General features: G+C 37.0%; 2 protein-coding genes across 4 annotated transcripts in view; both read right to left on the reverse strand.

Moving 5' to 3' along the window:
- LOC306871780 (glutamate receptor 3-like) overlaps positions 1 to 3,955 on the reverse strand; it is a 37,086-nt gene extending 33,131 nt beyond the window's left edge. For all 3 annotated transcript variants that reach the window (XM_079419930.1, XM_079419929.1, XM_079419928.1), the window contains exons 1-2: positions 3,668 to 3,955; positions 3,274 to 3,432 (exon numbers count right to left, since the gene is read on the reverse strand). In XM_079419930.1, the coding sequence (XP_079276056.1) occupies positions 3,274 to 3,432; positions 3,668 to 3,755 (247 nt within the window). In that variant the 5' untranslated portion in view covers positions 3,756 to 3,955. The remainder of the gene's footprint in view (positions 1 to 3,273; positions 3,433 to 3,667) is intronic.
- Positions 3,956 to 13,501: 9,546 nt separating this feature from the next.
- Positions 13,502 to 23,929, reverse strand: LOC306871306 (coiled-coil alpha-helical rod protein 1-like). The gene is made up of 19 exons (XM_079419122.1): positions 23,713 to 23,929; positions 22,160 to 22,403; positions 21,929 to 22,087; positions 21,777 to 21,852; positions 21,579 to 21,686; positions 20,895 to 20,983; positions 20,680 to 20,794; positions 20,470 to 20,580; positions 20,216 to 20,356; positions 19,302 to 19,412; positions 18,525 to 18,631; positions 18,215 to 18,327; positions 18,067 to 18,142; positions 17,195 to 17,316; positions 16,947 to 17,114; positions 16,492 to 16,590; positions 16,214 to 16,365; positions 15,018 to 15,147; positions 13,502 to 14,827 (listed from the first exon to the last, which is right to left on the reverse strand). The coding sequence occupies exons 1-19, from the start codon at positions 23,780 to 23,782 to the stop codon at positions 14,700 to 14,702; spliced, it is 2,319 nt and encodes a 772-aa protein (XP_079275248.1). The 5' UTR covers positions 23,783 to 23,929; the 3' UTR covers positions 13,502 to 14,699.
- Between the last annotated feature and the right edge of the window lie 209 nt (positions 23,930 to 24,138).

Here is a 24,138-nt window from a genome sequence, read left to right on the forward strand (position 1 = left end):
TTATTTCTGCAATTCCAAATGGTGATGCTAGTGGCGTAGAAATTACACAGAGACAAGGTAATGATTACGTGTCTCCTTCTCGCTCCGTTTTTTTCTCTCCTTCCTTTGTTCTTCTAACTGAGCCAGCAGGTTACATCTGCTTACTGCCTTTCTGCCCTTCTTTTCATCTGTCTTTCGAACGCTCCAGGGAGCAATAAGGAAAAAAACGATGAGAAGACGGAAAACCGTAGAGAGGGAGCGAGAGCAAAAGAGCGAGTGAAAAATAACCTGTTTACAGACCCCCTGACCCCTACAGTTTTCTCTCCACGATGCAGATTGCCTCAATTAAAACAGCAGGGTCACTGCATACGTAAGCTGTCAAAACCTTTTTCTAAGGAACTGTTTTGACGCACAACTCACTCTCAAAGCGCTGTGAGCGACTCAGCTCACCTGACTCATACAAGCACTGCATGCAAATGTGTGTGTGCTCTGATTCAAAGACATCCCCAGAGAGAAAAATAAGTGTCTGTCTCCATTTATGAACAGTTCTCGCATCACTGTTAAAGCACTCTGTCCTTCCTGTCATGTTATTCCTGAAACTTTGAGCTTTCAGAGCATCTCCGCTGAGTTTATTCATTAAACTTTAAAATCACCTTCAGAGGCTGAGAGGTTATGTGCATATCTCTCCACTCCTAAACTCTTTTTATTTATATTTTTAAAAGCCCAGCTGATTTTGTATGATGAACCAACCAGACGCCTGAAGCAATGTGTGTCTGTGTGTGTGTGTGTTAATGCAGTGAAGAAAGATCAATGACTGCAGCAATAACATGATAAGCCAGGAAACCAAAAGCTCACAAACACTGTCTCTTACACAGACACGCTCAGATGAGCAGCCAGGCCAGTCAGAGACACAAAATGGTAATGACAGCAGCTGTAAACAGGCATTTTATAATGATGGTAAATCTCTCTCACTCTCATGCACGCACACACACACACACACACACACAGTGCGGGGCACTAACCCTTGCACTGGTTTGGGCATGTGTGCAAATGTCAGCCTGCACTCATCATCATCTCTCTCCCAGTCTTTCTGCTATTCTCTCTATCTCTCCATTATCAAGACCTGAGGCTTGTGCCACAGAAGAATTTTTCACATTTTCTTCTCTCCATTTCTCTTTTTTTGCAAACTTCTCACACTATCAGTTTTTATCTGCTCTCTTTTCTTCTTGCCTTCTTTCTCTTTTTTGTAACATTGCAACAAAATCATTGGATCTTTCAAATTAAAACCTTTAAAGCTTTTTGTCACCTTCAACCAAATTCTAGAAATTTACTACAAATAAACTTTACTGTACATGGTTGCATTTTATTTTAAGAATTCACCTTACAGACTCTTCGGATGAGACAAACAGTGCATGTCTCTGTTAATGTTGCCATCTTTTGTTGCCCATGACTAAAATAACACTAAATGCAATTAACTTTAAAACTTTCAATAAAAGGTAAACAAGAGGATTTGGAGTGACATACCAGAAACAGGACAGATCAGCAGTCTTATTTAATATGTTATGGGCAGAGAAATGACAGAAAACAAGACTTGTAAGCAGTGTTGGGTAAGTTACTTTCAAAAAGTAATTAATTACAGTTACTAATTACTTAATCAATATTGTATTTAAATTACTTTACTAATTACTCTGTCTGAAAAGTAACTTAGTTACTCAATAAGTAACTTAATTATTCAAATCGCTAATTAGGCTACATCTTAAAATCCATATAAACCTTAATAGAAATTAAACTCTTTATTCTTTCAATTTGAGTCAAGCATAGAATAGTTTAGTCTTTTAGCTTTAAAACAACTGTAATACTTAATTTTTTTTAATAAAAAATGTAACCTTCTTTGGTTAACAAATAGAAATACTCTGCAAAATATCTGAATAACAAAAAAACTTAAAAGTTAAACAATACATTTCTGTTTGGCAAGATGCTCTGGAAAAGCCCAACTAGTAAAACCCGTACAGGTTTATGTAAAAATAACACGTTAACCAATAAGAATAAATGACAGAAATGATCTTCTCTGCTGAATAAAGCCATGTAAGATCGCGCTGTTCTTATGAGGTAAATTCCTGATAGGAGGTCTTCTTTCAAAAATTATGAAAATTAGATGAATCTTGATTTTTATTTTATATTATATAATATAATTTTTGGTATCTAGGTGAGGGCGTTTGCGCACAGGTGACTACATATAATGAGCTCAGATACGAGAAAGACTACTTCAGTTTCATACGGATTACATAATCAGATAACATTAGTTTTCGATTTGAATTTGTTAATTTAAAAGTAGACACTTCAGGCTTTCAGATACAGGATAGACTGTAACTCGCTTTAGTTTCATGCGGATTACATAATCAGGAAAATTCATTTTCGATTTGTATTCGTTCATTTAAAAGTAGACACTTCAAGCTTTTAGATTATATTGATTTTACTCTTATATGTATCTGAGTATTTAAGGTTTCTCTGTGAATCAGGAAAATCTGAAAGCGAACACGCCGGCGGGCAATTTTATCTTTAGACGGTAAATTTAGATTTCAAATTCAATATTGATTTTAGAACTGTTGAAATTATTTACTGTATATAACACAAGTACTTTATAGGTAACTGTAATTAAATTACCTAAAAATGAACACTAATCCCTTACTTTACTTTTTCAGTGGATAAGTAATTTAATTACACCCAACACTGCTCCTGAGTGAATACTGCACATGCTTGTAATGAGACCTACTTCCACGCAATAGAATTTTCTTAACACCTACATTGTGAACATGACCAAGGTCCTGTGACTCATTGCTTGAATAGCTTTGGTTTATTTTAAAAATTAGAATCTGAGGGTTGTCTCCTGCCTCCTCACAATATGTCCCTACCAAGTTGAAAACCAAATCTACACCCTTGGTGAGAATAAGGAGCTTTTATTCTATTCTTATTAGATAGATAGATAGATAGATAGATAGATAGATAGATAGATAGATAGATAGATAGATAGATAGATAGATAGATAGATAGATAGATAGATAGATAGATAGATAGATAGATAGATAGATAGATAGAGGTGAATTCAGCTTCACAGAAACAGTCAAACAGTCATTTCAATGGCAAAGAAAGTGTCCCAATTTACCTGAATATATATATATATATATATATATATATATATATATATAGCTATTATATCGCTCTATGACCGGCTAAAGGAGAACAGGTGCGGTGCATCCCGCAGAATTGTATGTGGGGAAAGAAGCAAAGACTCACACGCGTGCGTGACTGAAAAGCTATTGGATGACTCCAGATTGTCCACGTTATAATTCAGATGAAAGGGTTTCTCGGTGATGTTCTGATTAGTGTTGTATAGCTGGACGGCGAAGCGGAACGCGCTGTGCTCCTGAACCGTGGAGCGCATGAAGAGACCACCTGCATGCGAGATCAGATGAGTTTAGAGCATTTACTTGACTTTAGACTTGTTCGACAGAGAGATAGTAGTAGTAGTAGTAACATTCACATCATTTACACTCTGTTTGGCGCAAACTTCTCGTATGGAGTGTCTGTAGGTGATGTGTGATGCTGCAGCAGGTAGATGAAGATCTCGGCGCGTTTCCACGGAAAAATATGTCTAATCTTTTAATCAATAAATAATCAACTCACTCACCGATATTGATCTGGTTTGGAAAGCCTGCCTGGGTTTGCAGCAGCAGCCACGACAGGAGCAGGACGCTGGCGTGCGCTCGCCGCCGCATTTTGTCGCCGACCCCTAGAAATCTTCAGCTCAAGCGCAACATCCAGCCCGACGACAAAATCCGCTAGATGCGCACCGACTCCCTCACGCGATGCCGGAGAGGCGCATTCTGGCTACAGGACGAGCAAACAAGCAAGAGAGCTTCTCAATTCAGAACAGCGCAGCGGATCGTCCAATCGGACCGCTGATCAAACTTGATGTGACGTGAAATTACAACAGCGCCACTGCGGATCCGCGTGCGCAGTCCGCATACAGCTCAGAAACAGCGGCAGGCGACCCTGAGAACAGTCCACTTCAAAGCCGTCGTTTAAAGCCCTTATATTCCGCGCAAATCCTGTGTGCATTCAGTGGCAAATCAACACACAAAAAATTAAAGTTCACAAAACAGCCCACAGGTGCGGACCTTTACTATCCCACACCCGCGCGTTATCACATAGTGTGAAGGTAGCTGTGGAAAAGCGAGAGATTTTGATATACGCGGTCGGAATTTCTAACAGAAGATTAATATTTGATGTCGAATAGAGGTGATCTCTGCAGGCTGTAAACTTGAGGTCTTTAGCAAACACACTGCACTGCGTGTGTGTAAACAATTCACATTTGTGCTTTTCCTCAAAATACATCAGGAGACGCTTGCTGTTTGAAGAGTCTTCGTGATCATCCGTGTATTATTTTCGTGTAGCCTACGTTTTTTTTTCTTTTTAAATCCTCTGATCTGTTTGATCGCTGTGTGTGAAGGTGTCTCTGGAGTGCTTCAGATAACACAAGCTGTCTTTTTGTGCTTCTAAGAACGGACTGACTCGTATAATGAAAACGTGCTCATCTATAATAATGTTTTCATGCATTTAGGCTGTTTACGCCATTATAGGATCTTCTTGAAAGAGAAAAGCTCTCTGCAGGTGCCTGTAATTGTGATATGCGTCCACATTTTCAACCTTGGCATCACCCAAAACTGAAAGCTCACAGCTCTGAGCTGGATACGGCTGACTAACAGCGACCCAGATTTCCTCAGCTCCTTATTTCCTATGTGTGTGTCTATATTGACCATACAAGCCATGCCTGTGTATGCTGTGCCAGATTTATCAGCCCGACTCTCTTGTTGAATGCAGACACACATCACACTCTCACAAACATCTCACTCACTCACATTCAAAACACACTCACACATATAAGTGAACCATATGCCTGCTAATGTGAGCTGACCACACTGTCTTTTGGCTAAATTTTGACTTGCAGCTTGATGTACAGATGGCTGGATAAACCATGTGCACATAAAAACAAATTCCATTATGTTTGAATTCAACTCTCTCTATAAAAATAGTTTAAGTCTTACATAATGGCTCTAAACAGAAATAATTGCTCATCTTAATAATCTTTTTTATTATTATTAGTATCTCACAATGCCTCATCTAGCACCTGTTGCTTACAGGTGTCACTAATGAAATGCATTTAACATTGAACCGGACACGTTTGAAATCAGATTAGCATGCAACACACCCTCAAAGCATCCTTGCTATACGGAAACAGTGGAGATGTCTACAGCTGGCTTTTCACAGATGGAACGCAGCTGATCTGATGTCTTTTGAGTCCTCTGTACGCCCACGACAGTGGAAAGCACAAAAGTTATATTAGGAGAAAAAACATAAGATAAACAATGGGGTGCCCTCACAAGCTGTGCAAAATACTGCACATACAATGCAAACGTCGATGAGGCCTTAAAACTAAAATCATTTTACTTAATAGAAAATAATAAAATGTTCTTTTGATTGATTTGCTGTTGATTGATAATATTTAGCACTGCTGTATTATCACTACACCTAACTTGTAGCACACTGGGACTGTTCCAGGATCCAAATACAATAAAACAATACAGTATACAGTAAATGTTCATTCTGAACCCTAAATGCTTCAATCTAGAATATATATGAAGAGTTCATTTGCAGAAACAGATAACTCCGTTTTCTTAAAGTTTTTTTCAATGTGCATTCCAATTAATCTCAAACTGCAATTGGGGTATTTTGATTAGGTAAAAATAACTTAAAAAATTACTAGCTTACTAACACAATAAAACAATAAAAACATAATAAAAACATGATTTTTGAAAATTTAAAAAAAATTATCTGTTATGCTATTATTAAAAGTTATCTGTTTTTACAGGCAATATTAAAGAGACGTTTAACAAATCTAAATGAAATTGGAAAATATAGCATATCTAAAATATCAATAAAAACTGCATTAGTATCTCAGTTATACTAAATACAGTGGCATGCGAAAGTTTGGGAACCCCTTGCAGAATCTGTGAAAATGTGGATAATTTTACCAAAATAAGAGAGATCATACAAAATGCATGTTATTTTTTATTTAGTACTGTCCTGAGTAAGATATTTTCCATAAAAGATGTTTACATTTAGTCCACAAGACAAAAAAATAGCTGCAATTATTAAAATAACCACATTCAAAAGTTTGGGAACCCTTGGTTCTTAATACTGTGTGTGGTTACCTGGATGATCTACGACTGTTTTTTTGTTTTGTGATGGTTGTTCATGAGTCCCTTGTTTGTTCTGAACAGTTAAACTGAGCACTGTTCTTCAGAAAAATCCTCCAGGTCCTGCAGAATCTTCAGTTTTCCAGCATCTTTTGCATATTTGAACCCTGTCCAGCAGTAACTGTATGATTTTGAGATCCACCTTTTCACACTGAGGATGATTGAGGGACTCAAACACAACAATTAAAAAAGGTTCAAACATTCACTGATGCTCCAGAAGGAAACACGATGCATTAAGAGCCGGGGGGGGGGGGTGAAAACTTTTGAACAGGATGAAGATGTCCAAATTTTTCTTATTTTGTTGAAATATCATATTTTTCCATTTAGTACTGCCCTTTTGACGCGACAGAAGATACTTGCATGTTTCCTGGAAGACAAATGAAGTACAATTTACCTTGATCTTCAAATTCAAAAAGTTTTCACCCCCGGCTCTTAATGCATCGTGTTTCCTTCTGGAGCATCAGTGAATGTTTAAACCTTTTTTTGAACCTTACCAATTAATGCATATGCATAATACAAACACACACACCACATACATCTGATGCCCTATGGAATTATCTGACCTATATTTGAGCAAGTGGAAAGTTAATTCATTCTGCATAATGATTGAGAGCTGGGAACTAACTTAATTTCACTGCAGGTTACATTCAAATAACTGTGAGCTCACTCTCTCTCATTCTATAATCATCTTATTCTAGTGATGTACCTGTTTGTCATTAAAAAAAGAAATGTGCTCAAGAATAGAAATTTTCAGAATGACTCTTATGTCTGAAAATAAGATTTATGATAAAATGCTAAAAGACCCACATCTCTTTCATATTCATGCTGAAGAAAAAAAAAAGGAATCACATCATCAAATTTTAGCATATATATTTGATTGTGACCGTATAGTAAAACAGCAGCTCACGTAGTCCGATTCTAACTGGACACATCAGCAACACAAGCTCCTATGGGGATTTTAAGAGAAATGGGAGTTTTCAGCAGTAAACAGCTTTTATCCATTTCAATTTCCAAGAAGGCACTTGGCCCCAAACTGTCACTTTAAAGATCCCATGAAATCAAAATTGGACATTTGTGGCTTTTAGTCCATGTCTGTAAGTTTTTAGGCCATATACATGCTGGTGTACTCTTAACAACTGACAAAACGAACTTCAAAGTTTATAGCTTTCCCTCAAATATTAATGACTCATGCTGCTCTCAAGGGTATAAATAAAAAATGCACTTGCTTGAGTCTGACCATGCCTTTGAGAATGAAAGTGAAGCTAAGCCAGCGACTTCACAAGTGTACTGACTACAGTTATATCATCAATCTGAGATATAGCCACAGCACTCCTCCAAATTTTAGAGACATTTTTACATTACTTTATTGAGAAAGTCTATGTCAGTTTATATCAATCACTCTGAATTGTAAGTCTGCATAAAAAACAGCCAATTTAGTATTTCTCCAAATACTTTCTCTTGCTTTCATGCCATCCTCTTCACAAGAAAGAAAAAAAAACATGGCCAAATTTTGTCTCAATAGTAACTTCTTTGTTGTATAAATAATCACACTATAAGTCATGCTGTTGGTCTAAATATCAGTTGATATTCAAGTACAAAAGCATGATGGGTATGGGTGTTGTTTAAATATGTGTAAAGAAACTTATCTGTAAAATGATTCAAATCAGCATGGTTTAATGTAACAGGTTTTTTAAAAACATCCAAATTTAGTTTTGAATGTCCTAAAGTCTTAGTGACCACAGCTGCGACAGCTGATTTGTAAAAAATGTAATGTCAATAATGGCTAGCAAGCGAAGATGACTAACTGACTTAATCAGTAATCGGAGCATTGTGGGTCTGTGACAGCTGACCGGAAAATTCAGACCTCACAAACTCTCATGAGCACTGCTTCAAGCCTGCAAATTTTCTTTTTTAGTACTGGGATGATGCCAAACATTAGCAAAAACAGCAAGTCTAAACTCCATTTGTTAGAATATATACATATATGCTTTACATCAAAATATATTTTTAACAGGTCTGAAGTGATGCTGACTGGTCAGAAACTGGAAGAGAATTATTGAAGCAATGAGGGGTATTTTACACAACGCAATGACCATGAGCCACCTGGAGTGAACACACACACACACACACACACAGGGATCAAGCTGTAAATTATCTGAGTGTTGGTTATCGGTGTACATGTCTTCATACCCCTCACTCTCACTAGACATTCCGTAATAGGAACCCATGGTTGACTGAGCACACAAACGCACTCAAACCCACACACCCAGTAGCAGCCATCACTCTTTTTTCCCCATTTCTTCTCCTTCATCATATATTCTCCGCATTTTTTCCAGGCAGAGATTCTTCAGTGCCGACCCACTGAAGCATAGAGACTCGCCCAGAGCACACACACATGCGAGTACTAACACTTTCCTAACTCATCTCTGCAGTCTCTCTCTTTCTCACTCAGTCACACACACACACACACACGTTGGTTTTTGTGGTTTACGGGGACTCTGGTAATGGTTTTGTATACTGAACAAACTGTGTGTGCTATTGCCCTACACCAACCCTACACCTAAACTTAGCCCTCACAGGAGACTTTGTGCATTTTTAGATTTTCAAAAAAAACACCATTTAGTATGTTTTTTAAGCTTTTGAATTACGGGGACATAGGCAGTGTCCTCATAAACCACCTTCATATTGTAATACCTCTGTCATACCCATGTCATTAACCACATAAACATGCACACGCACACACACACACACACACACACACTCACACACACGAATCGCAGCAGAGAGAAGTACAGATTAATTTTTATTTATTGAATTTTATTACAATATGATTACTGTATATGAAATATTGTACCAATAGTTATTGCAAAAAAGCTTTGCTAAACCACTCTTGTGAAAAAGAAGCATACGTTAGCATTTTTTAAGAGAAATATGTATTATGGGAGCATTCTTGCAAACACTTTACTTAAGTGTGAACAGTGTACATTAACTGCAATTAAATGACTTTTAATTGACTTTTTTTTAAATGTATTTTAGTTAACATTTATATTAAATGAAATTAGCTGAACTTGAAAATGTTTCTTTGACGTTTTATAATTATGTCTTTGAAATATGGTTAGTGTATTGCAGAATGTACTGGCAACAAACTGTCCATTTGCAATAATGAAATTCTAACTTGGTGCATATGAAAATATACTAAATTTAAATGTAATTCAAATTTAAAATGTACTTAAAACATTTAATTTGACATTATTATAAAGTGAACTTTTTAAAAGTGTACTTCAGTGTATTAGGAAACAGTCATGAAAGTATACTTCAATGGCCTTTTTATTTCATTACTATTTTAATATGCATTTCGTTAAAAATATACTTTTAGGTTTTGAAGTACACTACAAATGCACAATCAATACAATTAAGCACATTGCTTTTTCACAAGGGTAGGCTTAAAATCTCAGTAATTCAGATTGAATCATTGATTCAGATTCGCTGTTACACTGCTTGTACTCTGTGACGTAAAGCACACTCTGGAATCACACACAGCTAGATGATCACTTAAAAACCAGAGCACTCACTGCTGCAGAGAAAGAGTTATCAAAGAGGAGGTTTATTTATGATGTTCAAATTGTACTGCTGATGCAAACAGGCAGTAAATTCTATGCTAATATATTAATGAACAGCCTGAAGACCGTGCCAGTGATGTTCAAATCAAGATTCTACATGATTCAGTTCATGAAAACATTTAGCCAGGAGCTGCTTCCTACAAGTTAATACCACCGATCAAATTCTGGAAGTTTATAATTAGCCGCTTCCTCAGGCACAACCCCTGCCTTCATCAGTTTTCTCAAGAATCCACGAGGCTCATTCCAAACCTTGGAAGATATCCATGTACCTGCTACGGTTTCCTCTAAAGCTTCATACCAACCTGCAAACCGCTGAGTTTATTTAATACAACCAGTGTTGGTCATCTTACTTTAAAAAAGTAATTAGTTACAGTTACAAATGACTTCTCCCAAAAAGTAATTGAGTTAGTAACTCAGTTACCACACTGTAAAAGTAATTAGTTACTCAGCAAAGTAACTGTGGCGTTATTTTTTATGTTCTATAACGCTGTTACGTTCTATAATATCTTTAACGTTTATATTAACTGATTGAAGAATAAAAACACTATATACAGTATTTTAGAGCATTTGGTATTTATTTGAACTCAACAGATTGCAGCCTGCCATATGATGCATAGAAATAAAACCATATAGAAAATAAATATTGAAAATAAAATTCAAGTGCAAAATTAAGACACACAAATGTAAACAACAGAACACTATCCTACTCTTAAATATTCCGTAAAGTAACAAAATCAAATATTGAAAATAAAATAATATTCCCACATTCTACATTTAATAATAATAATATTCTACATTTGGACTTGGGTTAGCAGCTGCAGCAGCAACAAGTGTCATATTCGCATGTGTTGATGTAAGGTGCTTCATTAGATTTGAGTTACTTGATGCAGACGTGGATAACGTTTTTTTCCCTGGGCATAGCGTGCATGTTACATACACATTCTTGCCTTTAATTTCCATGAGTGAGAAGTAGTGCCGGTACTTCCAGTTAGAAAACGCTACCTTTGAATTTCCCTGGCTTGTCGCCATTGTCGCGGTCTTTGTGTGTTTAGTGGTAGTAAGAGCGTGCAATGAGAGAGCGTGAGCAGGGCATCCGCCCACCTAGCCAATCATCATCGCATTTGCAACGGCGTCATCATCCCCACCACTGCTCTCTCCAGGCAGCTGATGTGTAGCCAAAGCCTGACACCTCCTCGCGCTTTATTCAACCAAATTGTAGTAACGCGCCACTTTACATTCTCAGTAACGATAACGGCGTTGCAACGATGGGAAAAGTAATTAATTAGATTACTCCGTTAATGAAAAAATAACGCCGTTAGTAACGCCGTTATACTTAAACGCCGTTACTCCCAACACTGAATACAACTGATGAGTAAAACTGCTGCAAAAGAGCAGCTACTGTGACGACTACACTGATGACATCACAGAGAGCAGGAGATCAAACTCTCCCTTTCGGCGAGAGTGCAACAACACAAAGCCTTGTTCTAACACACACGCAGGACGTATTAAGGGTTTTAAGATATCAGAGGAAATAAAAGCTTCATCCATCGTTAAGATCCCCCTCTTAACCCCCTCAGGGGGAGCAGTGGGCCTCGATCATTCCTGCACATTCATCTGTGTGCCCGCCCGTCCTCTAAAATTCCCCCCAGGAAACCGCTCTCCCGTCCTTGGGTGGCTCACGCAAACATGCCCTGTCAGCAGCTCTCACTGTCCATCTGCTAGAGGCCTGAACCCCAACTGCAACGTGCCCAACAAGAGAGCAGAAAGTGTGTGTGGAAGAAAAAGACTGTTGGAATGTGTGTGTGTGTGTGTTTGTCAAGCTGAATTATGCCCCATGGTTTCTGTAAAACTGAGGTCAGACTCGAATATAACGTTACAGACAATTTTCATTGCTAGTATCTACAGGGATCACACCAAGAACTTGTGACATTACCAATCAGTTATTTACAGTCATGCATGACATCCATGAACTGTTTAGTGGGGGTCACAAATCGTCCTTTATTGTGGTTGCCATAGAGTTTCAGCGGATCGTACCACCTATTACTGAAGCATACACTTCTATGCATTTAGTACATATCCTTTCAAATCTTGTATGGCAGCTGCTTGCGCTTTAGGAAAAGCACACAGGCCAGCTGCAGTTCATCGAAATGGTTACATGAGCAACGTCACCTTTCATTGAGGGAACTGTAGAGACGGAACTGTAGAGACTGTCTTGACGGAAAATGAAAAGTTTGAGCATAAGACAAAGAGTTTGTGACATCACAAATAAGAAGAGAAGTGATGCAACCAAGAGGTCAGAGTTCGGCTGGTTAGATTGACCCTGTTTTTCCTTGTAGATGGTGGAACTAAACCATCTGGACACAAAAAGTATCTATCCATTGTCTGCTTTAGGAATGAATCCTAAAAACAAGTTAGCATTTTGGAACTTTAATAAATTCATAGAAGTTGTGTTTAAAACAAGAATCAAAACGGTTGTTGGCCACAGAGCTTATTTTCTGCAATAATCTGAGAGCTAATGGAAAAATCCTATTAGATTCTTGTATGATGCAAGCTTCTGGGTTGGCTTGCAAAATTTATAATTTCTGCACAGCCATTAAAACATTAGCAATGTCTTCTGATGAACTCTACAGCTGACTGAAATACAGAAGTCTTCCCAAAAAGTACTCTCTATTAGAAGCACTGGAGCATAAAAAAAAATAAAAATAAAAAACGAACAAAGCATATAATCACCCTCTCAAAGCTGTTTTTCTCAGCACAACAAGAACATCACTCCCACGATAACTATAACTTATTTGTCATTTTCCACTCCAGCTCTTTCTTTCTCCTTAAATGAAGAATCACAAACAGGGATTTTTTTCTCAGTAACCTCTAATTTAGCCCTTTAGTAGATAATACATCCCAAACAGCACCAGTAGAAGGTGAATGAGACACAGATAGAAGTGTTTTCCAAAACAGAAATATACAGACATACCTGTCAAACTAGGAAGAGATGTATCAAGTTGTCAGTGAGTGATGCCTTTCTCTCCCCAGTACACAGTCTCTCAGCCTGAAATACAAGTAGAGCTCCAAAAGTTCTCTGAAGGTGACTTTAAATTTTAATGGATACACTCTACACTCTAAAAGCGGAGTGTATCTATTTAAGAACATATCAAAGAAATATATGTCAGGAAGGACAAAGTGGTTAAACATGCACAAACCTTTTATTTACAGGTTGTGCAGAAAAAGCTATTAAAGTCAACACGAAACACGTTCACAAGCCATTTACTGTCATAATCTGACATATTTTAGCATCAAAAGGAATACTAGAGAAAGAAGTGTGGGAGTGAGGATTTTATCCTTCAAGAATGAATAGGATCATGAAAAATGGGCATTCCATACCAGGAGCCAGGTGGCTGAAGGAGAAGGGTTGTAAAACAAGGTGATGTTGGCTGAAAAGGACAGTTGAAGGTTGTTTTGATGAAAAATTACAAATACATTTTTTCATGAAAACACTGGGCTTGAAAACCAAAGCTTTTGCTGTGTTCTATTGTACGTCTTTTCACATTTACACTAATGTAAAAAAAATTGAGGCCATTTTATTTTTTTTATTAAGACATGAAAATTTTTATTAATGAAGTAAATTGGACAAAAGTCACAGTAACAACGCTTATAATTTTGAAAACGTTAAATCAGCACAACTTTTTTCAACACTGACAAAATGAAATGTGCCTTGAGCACCATAAACTAAGCATATTAGAAAGGGTTATGAAGGATCATGTGACACTGAAGTAATGGCTTTGCCATCATCAGGAATTACATTTTAAAATGTATTCAAATGTATTTTTTTAATTAAATGAATGCAGCTTTGTTAAGCATAAGAGACTTTAACTTATCTTACCGACCCCAAATGTTTGAACAGTAGTGAATGTGTTGTGTGCTGCTAGCACAGGATCATACACTGCAAGGGGTCCACACTGGAGATGCTGAGTTTCCCTGCGGTTCTTGTAGTAAATGAACTGAGTTGCTCTGGAAAAAAGGGCCTGCTAAATAACAAACAACTTTTTGCTATAAAATGGCAGGAGGTTTCAGTGACTCACACTGGATTATTTTTATTGACCAATGGCAGCTTCTCATTTCCCTCGTCTTCATCTGCTTTCAAGAATACGGGGTAATCGCCACTAAATCTGAAATACAAATCAATACTAACTAATACTAATTGATGTAAAGGCACTGACAGAAATGTGACCCTGGACCACAAAACATGTCATAAGCAGCACAGGTATATTTGTAGCAATAGCCAACAATAAATTGTACGGGTCAAAATGATTGATTTTTCTTTTATGCCAAAAATCATTAGGATATTAAGTAAAGATCATGTTCCATGAAGTTATTTTGTAAATTTCCTACCTTAAATATATCAAAACTTAATTTTTGATTAGTAATATGCATTGCTAAGAACCTCATTTAAAGGTCAACTTTAAAGGCAATTTTCTCAATATTTAGATTTTTTTTTGCACGCTCAGATTCCAGATTTTCAAATATTGTCCTGTCCTAACAAACCATACATCAATGGAAAGCTTATTTATGTATAAATCTCACTTTCGAAAAATTGTCCCTTATGACTGGTTTTGTGGTCCGTGGTCACAAATGTCTAATTTTGCAAACCATCTGAGATTAACTGAAAGATCTACAGGTCTAATTTTACAAAAATCTCTTTTATTAAATTATAAAACAGAGATCAAACCCCATGAGAGGGGTTGGACAGACAACGAGTGTGAGACAGAATTGATTGGTGTGTTCAGCACTATTCTTTATGCGTGTCAGCACAAGAGGGTGTTTGTGTCACAGTGAAAGCCTGACCCTCCTCTTCATCTTCTTCCTCTGAGCTGCCCATCACTGCGGCACTAAGAGCCTGTAGTGCCCCCAGCAGACCTTAGAGAAGAGCAGGATGAGGAACCAAGTCAAGTGCAAAAGAACATTGAGTAGAAAATTAATCAATGTATGAATGAACATATTATATAATCAAAGATATTACAAAATTATAAATATAAATCTGTATCATGGGGAAAAAAAGCATTAGGCTAACTGTTGATATGATAATTGAGTGTCAGAGTATGCTTACTTTCAGGTGTTGGAGGATTGCTGTTCTGGGACTGAGGATGATACTTTTGTTTCAAATCCTCAGTTGTCTGAATTGCTGATCTTCTCAGTCTTTTATATTCATTCATCAAACCCTGTTCCTGAACCACTGCCTGCACACACACAAAACAATAGAAAATAAAGGACAGAGAAACAGATCTAAAAAGCACTCAAATCTCTGAGCCAAGAACATTTTAAATAGAACTTGCAAAAAATGATTTGCATCCTTGATACGTTAAACCATGTTTATCTACAATGCAGTTGCAGAAACCACCCATTCACATATTTCAAACTGGTTTAAACCGAAATTCATAAACTCACAAAACACCTCATGTCACTCACATATGATTTTTTCCCCCAGCAAAATGAGTTCTGAAATCAGCTGGAAATATACAGATTGTAAAATTATAGCTTCAAGTTTTATTATACAACTTGCAAAATTACAAAACTTTAGGTTAAGTATTTTTATAAAATAATATGAATCCAGCCTAATTTATCAAAAAAGTGACACTAGCTAAAGATTTTATACAAGAGATGCTGTTATTTTAAACTTTCCATTCATCAAAGAATACTGGGAAAAAATGTCACAGTTTTGACAAAAAAACTTAAAAATCTTATTTGAAAAATAAGATATGTTTCTTGAGCACCAAATCAGTATTAGAATGATTTCTGAAGGATCATGTGGCACCGAAGACTAGAGTAATGGCTGCTGAAAATTCAGCTTTGCCATCACAGGAATAAAATACATTTAAAATATATTCAAATAGAAAACAGTTATTTTAAATGGTTATATTTCACAATATAACTGTTTTTCCTGTATTTGTGATCAAATAAATGCAGCTTAATTCACATTAAAAACAGCTGCTTAAATATATAAATTAATAAAATATGCAACACGATTAAAAAATGCTGTTAAATGCTGCATATCTAAAATTCAAATTCTCAAAATAAATAAAATAAAATGTTTCATACCACAAGTTTTTGTATTATTATTTCTTGGTAAAATAGGTTGTGTCCTATCTCACTGAGGCCACCAAGTGAGCCAGGACTGCCACTGATGCCCTCTCAATAAGAACAAATGAGTGTGAGAGTGAGTGAGTGTGTGTGTGTGTGTGTGTGTGCGTGTGTGTGTGTGTGTGTGTGTGTGTGTGTGTGTGTGTGTGTGCGCGTATGACTCACCAGCAGAAGGTTGCGATCTTTGTCCTTGTCTTTCAGCTGTTTCTGCAGATGTGTGATCTGCTTGTGTGTGTGTTCTGTTCTCTCTTTCTCTACGTCTTTCATCTGTTCTTTCTCGCTCTCTACCTGCCTCTGAACCTGTCGCAAAGCTACCACTGCACACACACACACACACACACACACACACATACACACAAAGACAATGTGTGTTCAGTAATGTGCAGACACTCATAACATCTATCATAAACCATGACATTTGTATTTGTATGTCAAGTACGTACCTGCTTTTGTGTGCTCTCTCCTCACTGTATTGAGTTGAGCCTCTGTGTCCTCGAGCTTCTCTGCACACACACTCTCAACTTCTGACACCTTCTGTAAAACTACACAAACATCCATAATCAGCTTTTACATCTTCAAACATACGCAACTGTACTCCACAACCAAACCTGAGCAAATATTACATGGAAACACAGAAGCACAAATGATTCTTCACCAGAGTCTGTGAGCAAAGTGGAAGCAGAGCTGCATGATTTTGCCTGGAGCAATGAGCAATTGATGTCAGCAGAATTCACCATGTGTAAATACAGAATTAATAGACTATTAGCAATGAGAATAAGAGAATAAGATGGAATTTGTGAAGTGAATACACAATGCTTTGCGTGTGTGTGTGTGTGTGTGTGTGTGTGTGTGTGTGGGGTTGCCGTTTCTTCACTCAAACACATTGCTCTTCATGCACCTGAGTCACACTGCTGCTGTAGTCTCTGGGCCTCAGCACGGAGCTCCACAATGGTCCCCTCGTGCACTTCACATTGTCTCTGCATCTCCATTCTGCTCGATTCGGATGCCTCCAACTTCTCCCTGCTTTGTGACAAAGCTTCCCTCAGGTGTCCCAGCTCTCTCTCTCCTGCAGTTTGCATTCAACACAGTTACAGTCCTCTCTTTACTATCTTCAGAAGACATTCAGTTTGACGTTTGTGTACATACGCTGCTGCTGTAGTTCTGACAGGGAGGCGTGGATGAGCTCTGGTGTGCGTTTGAGTTCCTGTGCGAGTTTGTCTCTCTCTGCGCTCAACAACACCACCTCGGCCTGGAGACTCTTAATAAAGCTGCAACACAGACAGGAGATAATGGAACGGAATACTAGTATACTGCTTATTATACACAAATAACCTGGACTACTAAAAATAAGGTATGTGAAGCTCTACACTTGATTATCTATTTAATATGTATTTTGGATAATATGGTTGTATGTGGCCTTGTGTGGTTGCAATGTGTGTGTGGGTGTGCAAATGTACTTACTTGTAATATACTATGTAAAGCAACCTTGAGCTATGGAAAGGCACTATATAAATAAAACTACTACTACTGCTTCAAACAGTTTTTTCCCTGTATGTCTTGTAAATGAAAACAGCTATTTTTAATCCAACATTGTATCTTCTCTTAATAGAGTGATCAATTAATATTTCAAAAAGAAAAAAAATCAACAACATGAAAACAGCTATTTTAATTTTTTAATCCAACATTGTATCTTCTCTTAACAGAGCAATCTATTGTTTCAAATAATTATTAAAAAAATATGTTTAATAATTAATTAATATTTAATAATAACAATAATTATAGTTGTATTAATAATAATAATAATAATATTGTGTGAATATTACTATGTATAGTGAGATCAAACATCTAAAACATAACAAAACAATCTTGTTTTAGGTCATTTTAAATATATATGATTGAGCTGAACCCCAGCTATCTTTTGTTCCTGAAGCTACCAATAACCCGCGGTGGACAAAAACACATTAAAGAAATCTTTCTTCGAATATCAAGGTCTTTAATTTATTCCCATGATTTTGTACCTCTCTGACTCCGCCGGCTCTTGAGATCTAGTAGCTTTCTTGGTTCTCCAAAGAGCTTCTTTCCTCAACAGCAGCCCTGCAGACAAACACCATGTATATTATAAGTGAAACACACTTACATACACTTGCACACAGATGACACTCTCACCATGTACTGTGTCCAGACGTTTGGCAGCGAAGGCGAGTCTCTGGTTCAGTTGACTTACACTGGACTGAACTGCTTCCATCTGACCTGCCTTCATTTCTATGGCTGACATCACTCTGATGAGAGAGATAACACACAGAGAGACAGATGTTTATGGATGAGCTGGCTTCAGGGCTTTGGTCAGAGGAACAGTCAGCTTTAATCTAATCAGGACAGTCACGTTGGTATATTTTAAACTTGTTTAATCCAAAGAGATTTGCAGAACACTAACAGATTCAAGGGCCAGCTCAAGGGGTGTAATTGTGCGTGCTACCTGTGTGCTGTTTCACTGATATCATTCAGTGATCCCTCGGTGCACTTATTGCACTCTTTCAGCTGAGCATTCTCCTGTAGAGCACTGTCCAACTGCTGCTGTACTCCCTGAACACACACACACACACACACACACAGAAAGCAAGCACATGGGCTGTCAGAAACACTTGCCTGAAGGCGATACAGAAGAAGAGTTTCAGTGGCGTCACTGTGTAATACAGATGATCAGCTGGACAGCTGCTCTGAATGTGGTGAGTAATCACGGATGAACAATGTGATGTTAAAACAGCAGATCTTCTCTGAGTCAACGCTGAACAAGCTTAATCCTCACTAAACTCAATCCAACCTGTTCAGACTGTTAAAAAGCAAAGATAACAAGAAAAGAATGAGGGCGAATGGGACGAGCTCATGAGGGTTGGAGACAGAGTGCAAAAGCCGATTATGCGAATATAAATGAGATACATTTTTAGGGAGTAACCACTTAAATTTCAGTTTGGTTTCTCATGCACATCTACCATATCACCTGGAAGACCTATGACGTAATAAACCCTTCATCACAGCAGCATGCATGGTTAGGACATGTATAGCGCTGTGAAAATGTATATTGAATTCAGAAGCCCAATATAAGTTACAGAAGAACATCTGGCATCTGTGCAGACTTTATCCATTACCAATGAGAGGAATTTCATCTTAATGGAAGGACCACGAGACCTAAACCTAACTGACCCCACAACCAGACTTAACCTCAATGTATGTGCATACTTGTATGTCAACGTACCTGTGCGTGTACATGCTGTAACTCCAACTGGGCCGTTTTGTCCTCTAGTTGGTGCTGAAGGACACTGTTCTGCGACTGCAAACACTCTAATTGCTGCTGTAGAGAGGAAACCTACATACGCATACAAAAACAAAGTACTAAAATCAGATTTGAAAACATTAAAATTGAAGTAAACACTATAAATAACTCATATATAATAATGTGATGGTAGAACAAGTAGATGTGTAATCTAATGTGAGAAATTTTTTTTATGTTGACGGTCAAAATTGTACAGTCCAAAAATTGACATTAATCATCCATTCAAAAGTTAAAATTTTTTGTATGCTTTTGAAAGATGTTAAAAATACAAAAGGAACATAATATTGTGAAATACTATTACAATTTAAAATAACTGTTTTCTATTTTAATATATTTTAAAATGTAATTAATTCCTGTGATGGCAAAGCTGAATTTCCTCAGAATCACATGATCCTTTAGAAATCATTCTAATATTTTGATTCTGTGTTCAAGGAACATGTATTATATTCAATGTTGAAAACCGTTGTGCTGCTTAATATTTTTGTGAAAACTGATACTTTTTTTTCAGGATTTCAAAAGAACAACCGCTTTTTTATAAATATTTGTAATAATGAAAAAGTTCCTTTTGATCAAACTAATGCATTTTTGATGAATAAAAGTAAACTTTTAAAAACGGGAAAAACAACAATCTTCCTGACTCCAAATGTTTGAACAGTGGTGTATATGGACACTATAGTTAGCAAAAAATATTCTCTCATATAGGTAAAAATTACTTTTAAAAATAAATTTCAGGGTTCAAAAAAAAAAAAGAAGCAAATTAGTACTGACACCAGTGATTAGGAATGTTCATCTATCATAGTACTCTATGCATGTGCGTGAGAATTCATTTGCATTACCATGTTACGCAGTTCAGTTTTCTCTGTGTGAAGTTGTAAATCTGTGGTCTGCAATTTAACAAGCAGCACGAAGACCTTTTGTCTCCAAACACTCAACATCTGCCCAGCTTTACTGCCAGAGTACAATGGGTCAGTCTGCACCTAAACACAAAATAAAATAGCACTAAATGTACTAATGAATTCATATCTGTCAAACTGTATTGGTTATTCATTTTAAATACTACATATGCATCTCTGCATGTGTGTAATCTTACCTGTTCACCTAGCTCTTTCTCCTGAATAGCCAAAATGTCATTGGCTGCGTTCACTCGAACATTCAGCAGCTGGACTGATAAAGACAGGGCTTCCTTTTCCTTCTCTAAATGCTATACACGCATATTCATAAAATAATTACATTCATGCATTCAACATTAATTCAAAGGACCACAACTGACTGCAATTCAGCAGACTGCGTGTTTACACACCTGTATCTGTCGCCTAAGCTCTTCCTCTTCCTTTTTCTCTGTGATGTGGCTGCCAATGTATGTCCGCAGTTTCTGCACACACTCAGTCTGTTCCAGCAATGAGCTGTTCAGGACACTGCACAAATACAAATCATGTGACATCACATAAACAGACCTGTAGATGATTTGTCATTTAGAGACAGCAACATGAGCAACATTTGTTTTCTTATACTCACCTCAGTTGATTTCTCAGCTCATCTCTCTCTGATATCACTTCATGTATTTGGGTCCTCAGTAAGGTCACTTCCTGTGCAGCATGGGCATTCTGATATTCAAAGTGGTTAAAAATAAGATTTTAAAAAATATATCACATACACCATTACAATAAATCAGAGAGTGAAGTCATACAAAAAAGAAAAATGTAGGACAGGAAGATTAAGTAATGATATTTTAAAATATCAGTTTCATATATCTTTTCATATCTATGAATCATTCACAATAAGATCAATAACATGCATTTAGAAAAGACAGATAAATTAATAGGGTGGACTGTAATTTCATGCAGACATTTAAAGGTGCACTAGGGACAAATTCTGGGTTAAAAATTAACAACAAAATCAATTACTGAGCAAGTACCTTTACATTTAATCATTTAGCAGACACTTCTATCCAAAGTGACTTACAAAAAAAAATCTATGTTTAAAACTGTCTCCTTGCCTTATGATATCATGCATTATTTGTATAATAACAATGTCAGGGTGGATTTCATGGGACAGGTAAGTTTTACGCCACTCATCTGTTCATTAGTAATGAGCTTTTTCTTTATCTGAGGTACAGCATCATCCATTGTTGAAACTAAGAAACCTCATTCAGACAAATGGGAACAAAATATAGCCACTCTATTGTTAATCGTGTCTTACTTGTGTCTCTAGGTTTAGTTGCAGTCTACCCATCTCCTGCTTCGAGTCCTGTAACTCTCTCTCCAAATGTTGACATTTTAATTCATATTCTCTTTTTAGGAATGAAAGCTAGACACAAAAATTTAGGCTGTATTTAGAAACTAGCATTTCAAAATACCTGTTCTGAACGATTAGGGAATAAAGTGAAAGTGCATTTACCTGGTCTTGGCTCATACTGAGTTCAGCCTTGCAGCTCTTCAGTTGACTGTGTAATTCATCACGCTCTATACACTGTCTGTAGACACACGCACACACGATTCAGCCCACATACACAGCTGAAGTAACAAGACCGTCAGTTTGAGTGTTTGTACCTGTTTATTTGGTTTTGCTGATCTCTGACCTGCTCTCTCAAACACTCTACTCCTCCTTTCAGACGCTCCATCTCTCCTCTCATCACTTCCTTGTCTTCTCTTAACTTTTCCATCTCTTGCAGCAGGGGCTTTGAGCTGCTCCTCTCATCTTCTGGTAACCTGACAGAGAGAGAGAGATGAATTTACAGACAGACCACTAAAGTCACTGGATGTGCTGATGTGTTTGTGTACCTGTGGTCAGGGAGCCGTTGTATTATTTTCTCACTCTGGTGTTTCTGATGGATGGGCCGCCACGCTTCCACTGTAGCAGGCTCTGTCCAGCCAAACCCCTCCTCACTGAATTTAGAAGGGGGTGGAGCTCTAAACTGTGGCAGAACTTGGGTGGGTGTGGTCTGTGAAGCTGTGGGCCGGGCTAGCAGACCCCCGGTAAACTGAGCAGGTGTCATCAGAGGAGGAATGGGGTTACAGACAGATGCTGGGAGACAAATAGAAAGACTGATATTAATGTAATAAACACCTAAAGCCTGAAATAAAGTCAGGACCTTCAAATCTCTATTCTGAGTGCGTGTCCCCTGAGCATCAGGACTTTTCTTCGTCACATTCACAACATTACAGATGCCTCACATACGACAAAATATAACAGTACTGCTCATTATTTTCTTTTAAGTTTGTTATCATTTTTAATCACCTGTTAGCTGTCACTAGTTTACTTTTAAAAGTACAAACAGTCCATGCAGTGTAGGGGAAGATTACTTTGGAAAACGTAATAGGTTATAGATTACAAGTTACCCTATTCAAAATGTAATAAGCAGTGTAACTTTATTTAGTACTTATTATAGTAATGTAACTGTTTACATTTGATTACTTTTCTACATTTCTAATGAATGTTTTCAACTGTTAATCATTTTGAAACATTTAAAGCAGGCAGGATTAACTATGATACTGTTTTTAAATCAAATCTTTGCATAGCTATGAAAGGAAACAGCAGTTACAGGCATCTAACAATGCTTTGGGAAAAAAAATGTATCTTAAAAAAAAAAATGTATACATAAACCCAGATAAGATAAAAAAAAAAAACAGTAAGCATTTTTTCTATTCTCTATCCTAAACACCCGAGGGTCATTTCGTGTTAAATCAACCAATTTTCAAAAAGTTCCTCGGCTCAAATGTTTGATTTTGCTGATAATTTTTCTGAAGAAAGACAGACGTGTATAGTGATGGAAGCCAAAATATCAAATGTCATGGATGAATATTGACTGTGTAATCCACTATTTTGTAGAGGGGGGGGTCAAAATGGGAATTTTCACCTTAGATTCAATAACTTCAGAAAGATGGCAGCAACATAATGTTATTTTTACACAGAGATTAGTAGGTCTATTAGTAAAATATGTTGACTTTAGCAATCTGTGTTGCATTATGTGCCAATGGTGACAGTTCAAATTTGGGGAAAGAGCACTTTTCAAGTTTTTTCTCCAATGTTTACATACCTGCAACTCAAGAAGTATTAAAGATATCTTAATGCCCTTTTAGATAATGGGTCTTAGCAAACTTTCCTTTTGGCATCCTTATTTTTAAGGCCCTATATGGTTCAGTTTAAGTGATATTGGAATTTAAATATGGCTCCAAGAGTAAATTTTTATAATATTTTCAGTGGTCAAAAAACAAATGTGAGTCAATTTGCACAAATATGATACTTCTTTCAGCAGTTAAGATAATATAAAAGAACTTAAATGCTGTTTAAATGGTGTTAGATGAATTATTATATCACACTGCAGTTTGTTTACCTCCATCAGGAGCTTTCATGAAGTCCGTCGGCGCATTCAGCCTTTCTTCTCTCCACATAACGTTATCCATAATAACCACTAAAAGCCCAGTCTTACATAAACATGTAAAATGTTTAAATTGTAATGTTGTGATGATTATTTCCGGTCAGAGTTTTAGAAAGTGCCCGCTGTTCAGTTGTCATGACAGAGATTTCCGGTCGGAGCGAGGCACTACAGCGCCCCCTGCGGTCTCTATTGAACAACTAAATCAAATATAACATGCATATTTTCCACTTTATCAACTTATTGATGCATTTACACCTAAAACCTCTTTAACCTTCGGTATTGCTCGCCTTGCTCATCTTAATATTAGAAAAATAAACTAGAAAAAAATCTGCTGAGATCAGTGTGAACACCTTTGTGTTTATTCCTGAAACCTAACCAGTC

This window comes from Barbus barbus (assembly GCF_936440315.1).
Source record: "Barbus barbus genome assembly, chromosome: 6".
Lineage (NCBI taxonomy): Eukaryota > Metazoa > Chordata > Actinopteri > Cypriniformes > Cyprinidae > Barbus > Barbus barbus.

Coding starts and splice junctions, on each gene's coding strand:
- LOC306871306 (XM_079419122.1), bottom strand. CDS start 23,782: ATGGATAACGTTATGTGGAGAGAAGAAAGGCTGAATGCGCCGACGGAC. Junction 19,413..20,215: donor AAACTGAACTGCGTAACATG/GTAATGCAAATG, acceptor ATGCGTATGTAG/GTTTCCTCTCTACAGCAGCA. Junction 15,148..16,213: donor AAGATCGCAACCTTCTGCTG/GTGAGTCATACG, acceptor GTGTGTGTGCAG/GCAGTGGTTCAGGAACAGGG.